At 45.0% G+C, this 13,008-nt stretch overlaps 1 protein-coding gene across 1 annotated transcript in view; it reads right to left on the bottom strand.

Moving 5' to 3' along the window:
- Nucleotides 1-12,237, bottom strand: part of MOB2 (MOB kinase activator 2) — a 79,534-nt gene extending 67,297 nt beyond the window's left edge. The window contains exon 1 of the mRNA XM_040328494.1: nt 12,107-12,237. Coding sequence (XP_040184428.1) covers nt 12,107-12,123 — 17 coding nt within the window. The 5' untranslated portion in view covers nt 12,124-12,237. The remainder of the gene's footprint in view (nt 1-12,106) is intronic.
- Between the last annotated feature and the right edge of the window lie 771 nt (nt 12,238-13,008).

The following is a 13,008-nucleotide window of genomic DNA, read 5'->3' as shown; positions in this document are numbered from 1 at the left end:
GAGCCCGCCAGGCGCTGCGCTAATCACAGGCAGGGAGACATTGATCCCGATGCTCGGCTGCAGAGATCGGGAAATGTCTCACTGCCTGTGGTTAGCGCAGCGCCGTGCAGACTTACTAACGGGCTCTGCACGTGGATTGTGCGAACACGCCGGAGCTCATCCCTACCTGGAAGTATTCCCTGGGAGAGATGTCGACTCAGGAGGGGCGAGGACTGCTGCGGGGGCTTCAATCCAAGGTAAGCAATGCATACTAGCTCATTATGCCTTTATCTTGCAGGGTTTTTTTTTTTTTTTTTTTTTAGGGTTAACAACCACTTTAAACTTCCTTCATCTACACGTGGGAGTTCTTTCCTTTGATAAAAGAACAAAGAGATACTTTGTTTCTACTTATTTTCCTGTTGTAATAAAACTTGTCAGGCTGCTGGATTTTTTTCCCCCAGCTCTGAGAAGTCTCTGCACTTGTTAGAAAGATCGTGACATGCTGTTTTGAAGATCGGGAACGGGAAAAAGAATTCGGATCTTACCGATTAATCTTGCAGCTCTAATACAGTGTAGTGAGTGAGCGTCGTCACCACAGCACAGGAAGTGTGTTACTGGCAGGATCACCAAGTGGAAATAAAAGAAAAGAAAAATACTGAAAAAATTAAAACAAATGCAGCCATCACATACAGTATAAGGACTGGTAGGCTGCAATTTATTACATTTTTATTTTTGGATCTCTGTATGCTTTAAGCCATAAGTCAATTTTAAACACTAAACATTACAAGGCCCAGTCCCAACAACACAATCACGCAAAGCTCCTTGCCAATGTAACATGACTGGTTTAGGCTTATATGTTCAGTAATATAGGATACCAGGGGCGGACTGACCATTGAGGCACTCGGGCACTGCCCGAGTGCCCCATGCCACTAGGGGGCACATCAGGGTTGCCAGGCTCATTAAAACCAGGGACAGTATGTAAAAATCAGTTTTTTTTTACATCTGTCCCCGATATGTCCGAAACCGGCATGCTTTTGATGTGAAAATCCTGAGATTTAAGCTGCCCTGCCTCTGCACTGCCTCCTGGCATGGTGGCCATCTGTAAGCCCGGGGGGCCCCATAATCATCTATTGCCCGGGGGCCCCATGAGTTGTCAGTCCGCCCCTGCAGGATACCCGGGGAGGGGTACAGCTTTTATCAGTTTACAACAACCAGATCATTTATAGCCCATCTGTAAACCTGCCATAGTGAGCACCAGAGGAGTATTAATAGACCATATTATGTTCAACGTACTTCTTTAAAAGCAAAGCCATCAAGCTTTAGCCACCTGAACCTTCTATACAAATATCCTAAAATTAAACAGCATTAAAAAAATGAATAAATAAATATTATTTTCAAAATGCAGAAAAAGGAACTCTAGAATGACCTGGAGAAACCAGACATCATCTGACATCACATGTTGCTTTTGGCAATCCCTACAATATATATATAAATTGGGCTAAGACTTATCTAAAGCTGAAATCCAGTTACATTGGTCCAGCTTGAATTGTTATGCCCTGTACACACGAGCGGAATTTCCGTCGGAAAAGCCTTGGATGTTTTTTCCGACGGAATTCCGCTCAAGCTTGGCTTGCATACACACGGACGCACAAAAGTTCTCGTAACTTTTGAGTGTTAAGAACGTGGTGACGTACAACACTACGACGAGCCGAGAAAAAGAAGTTCAATGCTTCTGACCATGCGTCAAATTGTTTCTGAGCATGCATGTTTTTTTCCCCCTTCGGAATTGCATACAGACGAACGGATTTTCCGATAGGAATTTTTTTCGGCGGAAAAATTGAGAACCAGCTCTCAAACTTTTGCCGGCGGAAATTCCGACAGCAAAAGTCTGATGGAGCCTACGCACGGACAGAATTTCCGATGAAAAGCTCACATTGGACTTTTGCTGGCGGAAATTCTAAGGCATCTAAGGCATTGGCTGTTTTTTTGGGCAATGGGACAATCTATAGTATTATTAATTATATGAATTCTGATATTTAAAAAAAAAAAAAGGTAATCACATGGCTTATGACAGGATTTCAAACATCCACAGCAACTGACAAGCAGAATATAGACAGCTTTGCCTGCAATCTGACCTGATCACAATGCAACTGGATGTGTCTAGTCTGACCACATCATATGCATACAGGCTTATGTCAGCTGCAGCTCTTCCAATGTAAATTACAAGTATGAGGTTATGCTTGGATCACGTTCCCGAGCAGGTTAGATCATCATAAAACAATGGCTCTATCCACGGGGGGATGTCACTTCCACAAAGGGGTGCATTTCCTGTTTACTTTAGAAATATATATATATATATATATATATATATATATATATATATATATATATATATATATATATATATATATATATATATATATATATATATATATATATATATATATATATATATATATATTTAACGAACACAGCGAAGAACAGTGAGGACGGCGCAGCGCTGATTCCCTCACCGATGATGGTGGTGGGGGCAGCCGAGAGATGAGCAATTGCTTGTCTTCTGCTGCCGACATCGCTGGACTCCAGGACAGGTAAGTGTCCATTTATTAAAAGTCAGCAGCTGCAGTATTTGTAGCTGCTGGCTTTTCATTTATTTTTTTTTTTTATAGCGGAGCTCCGCTTTAAAGTGTTACTAAACTCACAACAGTAAAATCAGTCTGTATTTGCAGCATAGCATGCTTGTTATACTCAACTTAACTAGACTAAATAACTTAAAGTGCAAAAACTTGCTAACCTTCTACCTACTTTAAAAAGGAGAAGTCCAGCCTGAGCTTTTTAGGCTGGGCTTCTCCTATGGGTCACAGGAGAACAATTTGTTTTGCACTCCTGTGACCCGTTTTCAGCGGAGATCGGTTTGAAGTCTGCTCTCCGCTGACGTCACTGCCATCAGTCGAGGCGTCATCCCGACTTCAGAATTCTACATCCGCCTACTGCCTTGACTGATGGCAGTCTCAGCCTTTCAGCGAGTCGCTGAGATGGCCGCTCCCCACCCCTCCACAGCTCAGCGCTATAATAATGGGAGGAGCAAAAGGTCTCCTCTAGACTAAACAAGCAATTAACCCTTGCAGTACAGGGGTAGCCCCCATTGCAAGAGATCATTTTAAGGCCTCATGCTCAGGGTATAAAACACACCACTTTTATAGAAGTTTACAATGCCTAAAAAAAGTATTCATACTAGAGCTGCACGACTCTGGCTAAAATGAGAATCACAATTTTTTTCACTCTAGATGTGCAAAGCTGGTAGAGACATCCCCAAAAAGAATGAACATTCTGGTCAATGGAATCTATGAACGCAAATGCTTTACGCACCTACATGCATTTGCAAAACGTGGCATTAGTCATGTCTTTTTTAAGGCTCTTTTTTTCCTGCCAGGAGTAAAGATAAAAAACATCCTGTGTGCATGAGGCCTTAAAGTGGAGTTCCACCCTGAAAAAAAAATGTTTAAACTTACCAGAAATAGCGGTTGCTATGCGGAAGTCTGTAATCTGCCTCTTCATCGTCCGCGGTGGGTTTTCTTCCTCTGTCCTCCTGCAGTGTCTTCCTGCCTTCTGGGTACTGTGTGTATCCCAAAGAGCAGCCGGCCCATTCACAAAGAGCTGCGCGGCTCGTACGTGCGCAGTAGGAAACGGGCAGTGAAGCCGCGCGGCTTCACTGCCCGTTTCCCTTACTGAGGATGGCGGCGCCGGGAGCTGCTAGCATGGAGGAATCGGACTTGGGGCAGCTGACATTGCAGGTGAGTAGGACAGGTAAATGTCCTCATTAAAAGTCAGCAGCTACAGTGTTTGTAAAAAAAAAAAAAAAAAAATCGCAGGTGGAACCACGCTTTAAAGTGAATGTAAATGCTCTCCTATACCCACAGAAGTGAATAGTATCAGATGATAAACAGATGAAACAAATCTCCCTACATGAGTTTTACATGTATATCTGCTGTCTTTTCCTTTCTACACTCTTTGGAAAGTGCAGTTTGTGTTAGAAACCTTGTTTTCTCATTCAGCAGTGGGTGAGAAATCTGGGCTTACACTGTGTGAGAGCTGATTGGAGGAAAAGGCACCCCCCCCCCTTCCTCCACATAGGCAGAGGAACCAAGGAACATGCAGGAACTAAGGAACATACAGGAACTGTGAATAAACAAGCTCTCTGCTTATCTACCTCTAAGCTCCCTCCCGACACAAATTCAAGTTGGAGAACGTGACAGAAGTGGCTGTGCTGAGAACAGAGGAATGGAGCAGCAGAAAGTAATGGCACTGAGAGCTTTGAAGAGAGATAAATAAACACTACAGATATATGTGCCCAGGTCAGATTTCATGAATGGGGTTCACATCCACTTTAAGTTTCCCCTAAATGGGACTTAAAGTGGAAGTAAACCCTCCTATTGTTTTCAGCCAAGGAAGCTGCCATCTTGGCCTCTGTTTAATCTGCAACTGCCATGATGCTGCACATGTGATCAGTTATGAAACCAGCCATTGGATGGTTTGACAGTTTGGTTGAGAGCACAAGCAAATGTGACATCTAGCATTTCCGGCATGCCGGGAATGTTAACCGTTTTTTTAAACTATCAAATAGATGGGTTTACTTCCGCTTTAAGTGAACTAACTACATTATAAACGCATGTGGTGGTTTCACCTCAAGCACTGAGATAAAACAATTGATAAAAATAAAGGACTGCACATCTATACTTTGATGAGAAAATAAAATAACGGACATCGTTAAACAATCTCTTTCCTTGCTGAAAAGAGGGGGGGCAAAGAAGACCCTCTTTGCCATAGTACCATAATCCCCGAGTTCAGGGGATGGACGATGAGTGAGCCCAATCTGGGAATCAGGAGAACATTTTAGGGAGTTGGGAAATGTGAGCTTCTCATAAAAGCATCAGGGAAGAAAATGGAAATAAAAAATAAAAAAAAGGGAAGGTTAGCCGCATTGTACACCTTGTTCCTGGGAACTGTCCAGTCCTGAACACACATCCTTCTTCTAAAAATAAATGACACTCTCTGAAGGTCAGCTCAACCCAAAATTGATATTTCAGATTTTTGATGACTGTTGCCAAAACAGAATCGCATGCTTCATGAGGACTCGTTACAAGATATTCCCAAAATATTTCCTAGTTCCGCCAAACTGTCCCAGCCATCACACTCCCACCACCGCAGCTTCTCCTTACTGTAACCTGCCAGGGAAAAGGTGGATGAGCCAATCCAAAGGGCTCATGAGCACGGCGTACAGTATAAAATACGCCTGCACTTGTGGTGCCTGGGAGCCCCAGATGCTGTGCGATTCTTCCCATAGGAGTGAATTACATGTGCATACAGACATAAAACACCAGTACTTGTGTTTACAGGAACATATGTATGGGCCAATGCGTGTCCATCTGTAAACACAAGAATCAGTACAGCATGTTTTTTTTTTTATTCATTCCTATGGGCAGAATTAAGCCAACAACTGGGGCTCCACAATAACAGGCACACTTAAAGTGGAGCATCTCTCCTCCAATCAACAATGATTACTTTTAATCCTCATACTGTTCGCATTAGTAAATAGATAGGAAAGTATATCATATCTACTTATTTTATTTTGTTTTACATTTCTTCAAGCACTTCCTGGTTTCTTGCCTGGGCAAATTATGTCATACATCCCAGGAGTCTTCAGGAGGGTAGGAGAGGAGGAGGGGTTTCTCAGCTAAGCACACCATCCTGCCCGCATGCTTGAGCTAAGGGCAGATGGATTCCAGGAAGTAAATGCTACATGAATCATTTAACCTTACTCAAGATGGCCACAGCCAGAAATGCTTGGGGGGGGGGGGTGTTTTTCAAAGTAATTTAACAAAAAACAAAGCATAGACACATGGATGGATGGGGGAGTTTGCTTTGAATATCAAAAAAATAAAGTGATTGTAAAATCTTGTTCAAAAAAAAAAAAAAAAAAAAAATGTTATATATTCCAGTGTTTCTCAACGCCAGTCCTCAAGGCGCACCAACAGGTCTTGTTTTCAGGCTTTCCATTATTTTGCACAGGTGATTTTATCAGTTTCACTGCCTTAGTAATTACCACAGCAGTTTCATCTGAGGGAAATCCTGAAAACATGACCTGTTGGTGCGCCCTGAGGACTGGAGTTGAGAAACACTGATATATTCACATGCTCTGTTGCAGTGGTTTTGCACAGAGCAGCCCCAATCCCCCTCTTATGCCTCTTCAGCTCTCCTGGCCCCTCCCTCCTGTCGAGTGCCCCCACAGCAAGTAGCTTGCTATGAGGACACCCGAGCCGAGTCACAGCTCCCCATGTCCAGACACGGACCTGCGGCCCGTCCCCGTCCTGATTGACCGCAGCGGGAGCCAATGGCACCGCTGCTGTGTTTCAGCCAATCAGGAGGGAGAATCTCAGATGGCAGAATCTCATGGATATCACTGGACAAAAAAAGAGGGGGCTCCGGTAAGCATTAGGGGGGGTGCTACACACAGAAGGCTTTTTATCTTAAGGCATAGAATGCCTTAAAGCGGAGTTCCACCCACTCCACTGCACCTGATCCGATGGATGGATCAGCTTCTGGGGGGCCGACAACGAGGGCTCCCTGGACAGGTAAGTGTTCTTATTAAAAGTCAGCAGCTAGTGTTTGTAGCTGCTTACTTAAAAAAAAAAGAAAAAAAGTTTGTGGCTGGAACTCTGCTTTAAGGCCCCTTTCACACTGAGGCCTATTTCAGACGTTTTAGCGCTTAAAATAGCGCATAAATAATGCCTGAAATACTTCTGCCCCAGCATTCTCAATGTGAAAGCCCGAGGGCTTTCACACTGAGGCGATGCACTGGCGGGAGAAAAAAAAATCTCCTGCAAGCAGCATCTTTGGAGCGTGGAGAGGAGCGGTGTGTGTATACCGCTCCTTCCCATTGAAAACAATGGGACACCCTGGTAATCCAGGCGTATTGCCGGCGGTATTAACCCTTTTTCGGCTGCTAGTGGGGGTTAATACCACACCGCTAGCGGCCGAATACGGCCGATAAAATTAGCGCGCTATACCGCCACCGCACATACTGCCCCAGTGTTAAAGGGGCCAAAGGTAAAAAAACCTTCTGCCTTTAAATGGTGTTTTGGTTTGTGGTGCTCAGATGCAGTGAAGATACGCTGTACACATATACATCTGGAAATACATGTGTTCATGAGCCCTATAGCTTCATCACTACTAGGCCCCCCCCCCCTAAAAATGGCTCTACATAATAATGAAAGGGCCATCAGTAATGAACTATCATGTATGAATAGACCTGTTCCCAGTGATTCTATAAGCCAGCTCTCTGAACACCAAGTCGGATAGGCATTAGGTTACCAGGTCTTTCCTGAACCCTCCCCAATTGTTCGAATGTAGAATGTGACAACAAATGTGCATAGTCAATCTATAGAAACATACTGTACTAGGACCAATTTAGACAGCAGCCAATTAACCTACCAGCATGTCTGGAGCGTGGGAAGAAGACCAAGTACCCCTGTGCTACGAGGCATAAGCGTTTAATACTAACTGCTCAATTAACTGACTGGACCCCACATAAACAACAACTTGCTTCTCCAATTCATATTTTTGCATGACAGCCATGGTAGGGAGAAAAAGTAACTCCTGCAAATGGGAGTAACCGTTATTATGAGATCGTAAAAAGTGTGTGCTTTTTCTTAGAAAAAAATAAAAAATAAATTTTCCTGCAGCTCTATCTGGGTTGGGTTGTGTGGTCAGCTTAGTGGCGTCTATAGTTAAACATGCTGCATCCCCCTGCTTCTCTTCTCTACTATGCAGTGCTCAGGCACTAAAAATAGAGCAGATCAGGAGACAGCACATATATAAGATGACAACTCAGAAGAAAAGGTCACAGGTCCCCACATATACACAGCATGTCATGGAGCACCATCCTGCTCCTGTGTTAGGATCCACTACAGGTCTCCTTTCCTCTACTGGTCTTATAAAAACTAAAATACCTTGCTACAAGGAATCAGAATCCAGCAGCTTACGGTGGTCAGATTAATTAAAGCTCATATAAGACTGGATGCCCGGGACAATGCTCAAATAATACTGCTAGTAACATGAGAGTAGAACACCACTCAGGATATAGCAATGTGCCATGGCATGGATTGCTTCTATCTGCTGGACTAACAGACAAAACCTATCCACTACCCACAATGCACATAGCCAATACGTGAGATACATACAAGTGTTTTTGTTATATCTGTACTGTTCTTAAAGTGGAAGTAAACCCTCCTATCGTTTTCAACCAAGGAAGCTGCCATCTTGGCCTCTGTTTAATTTGCAACTGCCATGATGCTGCACATGTGATCAGTTATGACACCAGCCATTGGATGGTTTGACAGTTTGGATGAGAGCACAAGCAAATGTGACAGCTAGCATTTCCGGCATGCCGGGAATGATAACTGTTTTTTGAAACTATCAAATCGATGGTTTTACTTCCGCTTTAACCTCTTGACCACCGCCCCATGTCAAAAAGACGTCCTCTTTTTAAAGTTGAATATCTCGATAACGGCAGCAGCTGCTGCCACAACCGAGATATTCATCTTTTCAGGGGGCGGTGGTGTACACGATAACGGCGGTCTCCGCAGCGGATTCGCCGCGAGATCGCCGTTATCGGTGGCGGGAGAGGGCCCCCCCCCCTCCCGCCGCTCTCCCGCGCCCTCCGCCGCTTACCGGAGCCGTCGGTAGCGGCGGAGGGGATCGGATGTGTCCGGCAGCTGAGCGGGGACGGGACTGAAGGAGAAATCTCCTTCACCCGTCCTCATAGCTCTGCTGGGCGGAAGTGACGTCAAAATGTCAGTCCCGCCCAGCCTCTTAAAGAAACATTTTTTTTTTTGTCATTTGAAAAAATGACATTTTTTTTTTTTTTTTTTGCATTTAAGTCTAATTATGAGATCTGAGGTCTTTTTGACCCCAGATCTCATATTTAAGAGGACCTGTCATGCTTTTTTCTATTACAAGGGATGTTTACATTCCTTGTAATAGGAATAAAAGTGATCAATTTTTTTTTTTTTTTTTTTCAGTGTAAAAAATTATAAAACTAAATAAAAATAAATAAGAAAAGCAAAAAAAAATTTTTTAAAGCGCCCCGTCCCGACGAGCTCGCGCGCAGAATCAAACGCATACGCGAGTAGCGCCCGCATATGAAAACGGTATTCAAACCACACAAGTGAGGTATCGCCGCGATCGTTAGAGTGAGAGCAATAATTCTAGCCCTAGACCTACTCTGCAACTCAAAAAATGCAACCTGTAGAATTTTTTAAACGTCGCCTATCGAGATTTTTAAGGGTAAAAGTTTGACACCATGCCACGAGCGGGCGCAATTTTTAAGCGTGACATGTTGGGTATCATTTTACTCGGCGTAACATTATCTTTCACAATATATAAAAAAATTGGGCAAAATGTATTGTTGTCTTATTTTTTAATTCAAAAAAGAGATTTTTATCCAAAAAAAGTGCGCTTGTAAGACCGCTGCGCAAATATGGTGTGACAAAAAGTATTGCAATGACTGCCATTTTATTCCCTAGGATGTCTGCTAAAAAAAATATATAATGTTTGGGGGTTCTGATTAATTTTCTAGCAAAAAAATTGTGATTTTCACATGAAGGAGAGAAGTGCCAGAATTCACCTGGTGGGCAAGTGGTTAAGGTACATATGAAGCCACAAATGTTTAAATACTCAGCAGGTACCAACAATAAACACTCTTTTTTTCTCTTGAATGTCTGCAGATAAAAGTCGAATTCCAGCTTAAACCTAACTTGCCTTAAAACTGTCCCCTCCCTCCTAACATCTATGCTAACTAGCTTGTGCAAGAAAGGTGTATATACTTACATATTTTCAGGCCGCTCCAGTCTGGTCATGTGATCAGCTTCCTTGTGTCAGCTAGTGCAGCTGCAGGGGAGAGGAGGAACCACCAACACCGCATGGGCCATTGAAGTCTATGGGTGACATCACCACTCAAGGCTTTATTAGCCGCCGTCGGGCACTCTCTCCCCTCCTCTGCAGTTGCTGCAGGCTGACACAGCACAGATCACCTAACCAGACTGAGGCAGCCTAAAATAGGTAAGAATATACATCTTTCTTACACGGGTTTAGCATGGGTGTTAGGAAAGGGGAGGAGACAGTTTAAAGGCTAGTTAGGCATAAGCTGGAATTCCACTTTAATATCGCTCTTTTTTACGGCAGTCATGGGACCCCAGTTCTGCTCCCACCTGCATGCATGGGCTGTGGATAAGGTTTAAGCATCTGGCCACTGCCAGTCAGGTTGAGAGGGGTGCAGACTCGATGACAACACTACCACAGAATTAGGAGCCTGTCAATAGAGCTGTCACACAGTCACCAAAAGCCTAAAATAGATCGAAATCAAAGATCTTTTTTCGTTTTGAATAATAACAACAACAATAAATGTTTAAACAGCAATTAATTGTGCACAGTATTGTAGGGTCTGGCCTGAGAGGAACTACATTGACACAGTTAGCCAGCTTGAACATGTATTTCAGTTTATGCAATCCCAAAAATCTGCCCCACACTTATCTTGTCCTTCATGGTTCTAGCCAGCGCCTGTTCATTACCCGGCTGTCACCCTAAATGTATGCTTGGCCACAGGCACCTATACTCTCGCCTGTGTCACTGTCACCTGTAATAATACCGGGACACCAGGCATACCCAATCATTCAGGATAACCCCCCCCCCCCCCCCAATAACCTTTAATTTTAATTAATCACTACAAATCAGATATTCCCCTGTGTGTTATCATATCCATTGTATCAGATCCCTCTGCTCCCTACTAGCCTCTCCCCTCCTTATGACTGCCATTTATTCCTACAGCTGGCATTTCAACCCCTGTCAGACCTGTCCCCCGTCTTCTGATCAACCCACCTGTCACTACTGCATCCACCTGTCACTGTAACACATAGAGGTCGTATTGTCCCCTGTGTGTCATCACATCCCTTGTGTCAGATCACCCAGCTTCCTGCGTTATCTCTTCTCTATTGGCCATTGTGGTTCATCCATACAGTAACCCATGTCCACTATCTGGTCACCTGTCACTACTCCCCAGGCACCCATCACAACATGTCACTGTAACCTCTACAGGTCAGATGTCCCATGTCCCCCTGTGAGATCTCCCGGCTTCCCATGGTTCACAAATAAACCCCTGTCCTTGTATACGGCGCCCCCACCCCACATGATCACCCTGCTTGTCACTGCTGGAGCCCCCACTGACCTTTCACTGTAACACCTATAGGTCGTATTGTCCCCTGTGTGTCATCACATCCCTTGTGTCAGATCACCCAGCTTCCTGTGTTATCTCTTCTCTATTGGCCATTGTGGTTCATCCATACAGTAACCCATGTCCACTATCTGGTCACCTGTCACTACCCCCCAGGCACCCATCACAACATGTCACTGTAACCTCTACAGGTCAGATGTCCCCCTGTGAGATCTCCCGGCTTCCCATGGTTCACAAATAAACCCCTGTCCTTGTATACGGCCCCCCCACATGATCACCCTGCTTGTCACTGCTGGAGCCCCCACTGACCTTTCACTGTAACCTCAACAGGTCTTATTCTCCATTGCCCCCCTGTGTACGATCCCTATGTCTCCTCTGCTTATCACAATCCACATATCACCTCCTGTCCCTGATGACAGCCCTACCTGCCATCTCATCCCTCCACCAGTCACTACGTCCCCCTGAACCCCCAATAATCTCTCCCTCTAACCTATGTTAGCAGGTCATATGCCCCATTGCTCCTGTGTCAGATCCCTCTGCTCCCTGTCTATTCACCCAAACATATCTCCTCCTGTCCCTGATGACAGCCCTGCCCCCTTCGGATCTCTCCCTGTGACCCCTATAAGTCTTATTTGCCATTGCCCCCCTGTGTGTCACCCCATGCCATGTCAGCTCCCTGCCATTGTGCTTCATTCATACAGCCCACAAGCCCTACGGAGGCCCTCTCACCCCTGTGCCCCTTGCCCTTCATCTTGTCCTGCACTGTCCCAGCTCATCATCCTCCTGTCACCCTTCACGTCCTGTCACTTCTCCCCTCAGCCGTCACTCTACCCGGCTTACCCCATAAGCCACTCCATGTCTGCCGCCCCCTCCGGCTCAGCTCATCCTCGGGGTCTCCCGCTCCCCGGCTTCAGCTCCGGCTCCGGCGGAAGTAAACACAGCACCGCCCGCAGCACGCACACTTCCGGGTCCGACGTCACCCGGCGGAGAGCAGCATGGGAGGAGGAGGCTGCGCGGTGCATTGTGGGGGTGGCCGGGGACAGCTCTGCACGCTGTAATGTGCACTGTCATGGGGAGCTGTCAGCTTATAGGTGCTGATCAGCCTGAACCCTGAGCTGTCCTGTGTGCTCTCCTGAGCAGTCACCACACACATACATACATGAACGTGGAATAAATATGACATTTATCAGTGCACATGTGAAAAGGTAAACCCTCACCTGGATTCACAGCTATTTATTAAAATCGATGGAAATGCATTAAAACACGTCAAAGCACAGTACTTTGAGGATCCGTTCGCACCTGCGCACTTTAAATGCATGCAAAAATTGTGCGTTTTAAAATTGCTCTAAGAACACGTCACGTTTGATGCGTCGTTAAATGTTAATCACACCGTAAAAATGACGCCCTAAATGTGGCAAGAAAATGCATGTTTTGCTGCACAGAGAAATACACAACAAATGCAGCAAAACAATATAGAAAACATGCAAGGCTTAACGTGGCAAAATTCTATATGCAATGTAGCGCTACCCCCGAAGGAGCCGCTGATTTGTTTTGGGATCGGCATATTGAGTTACCCTAATGTGGCGTATGGGTGCAGTTGGAGAACAAAGCAGTGAGCGAAGGTCCAGACAGTGAATAAAGGGTTTTCCAATGCTTTATTCCATGCCAACATCAACATTAAGCACTTCCATACAGGGCACTTATACACCTTCCCGCCCAGACCAATTTTTAGCTTTCAGCGC

Source organism: Rana temporaria, chromosome 11, assembly GCF_905171775.1.
Source record: "Rana temporaria chromosome 11, aRanTem1.1, whole genome shotgun sequence".
Taxonomy (NCBI): Eukaryota; Metazoa; Chordata; class Amphibia; order Anura; family Ranidae; genus Rana; species Rana temporaria.
This window is presented reverse-complemented; position numbering and strand designations above follow the sequence as displayed.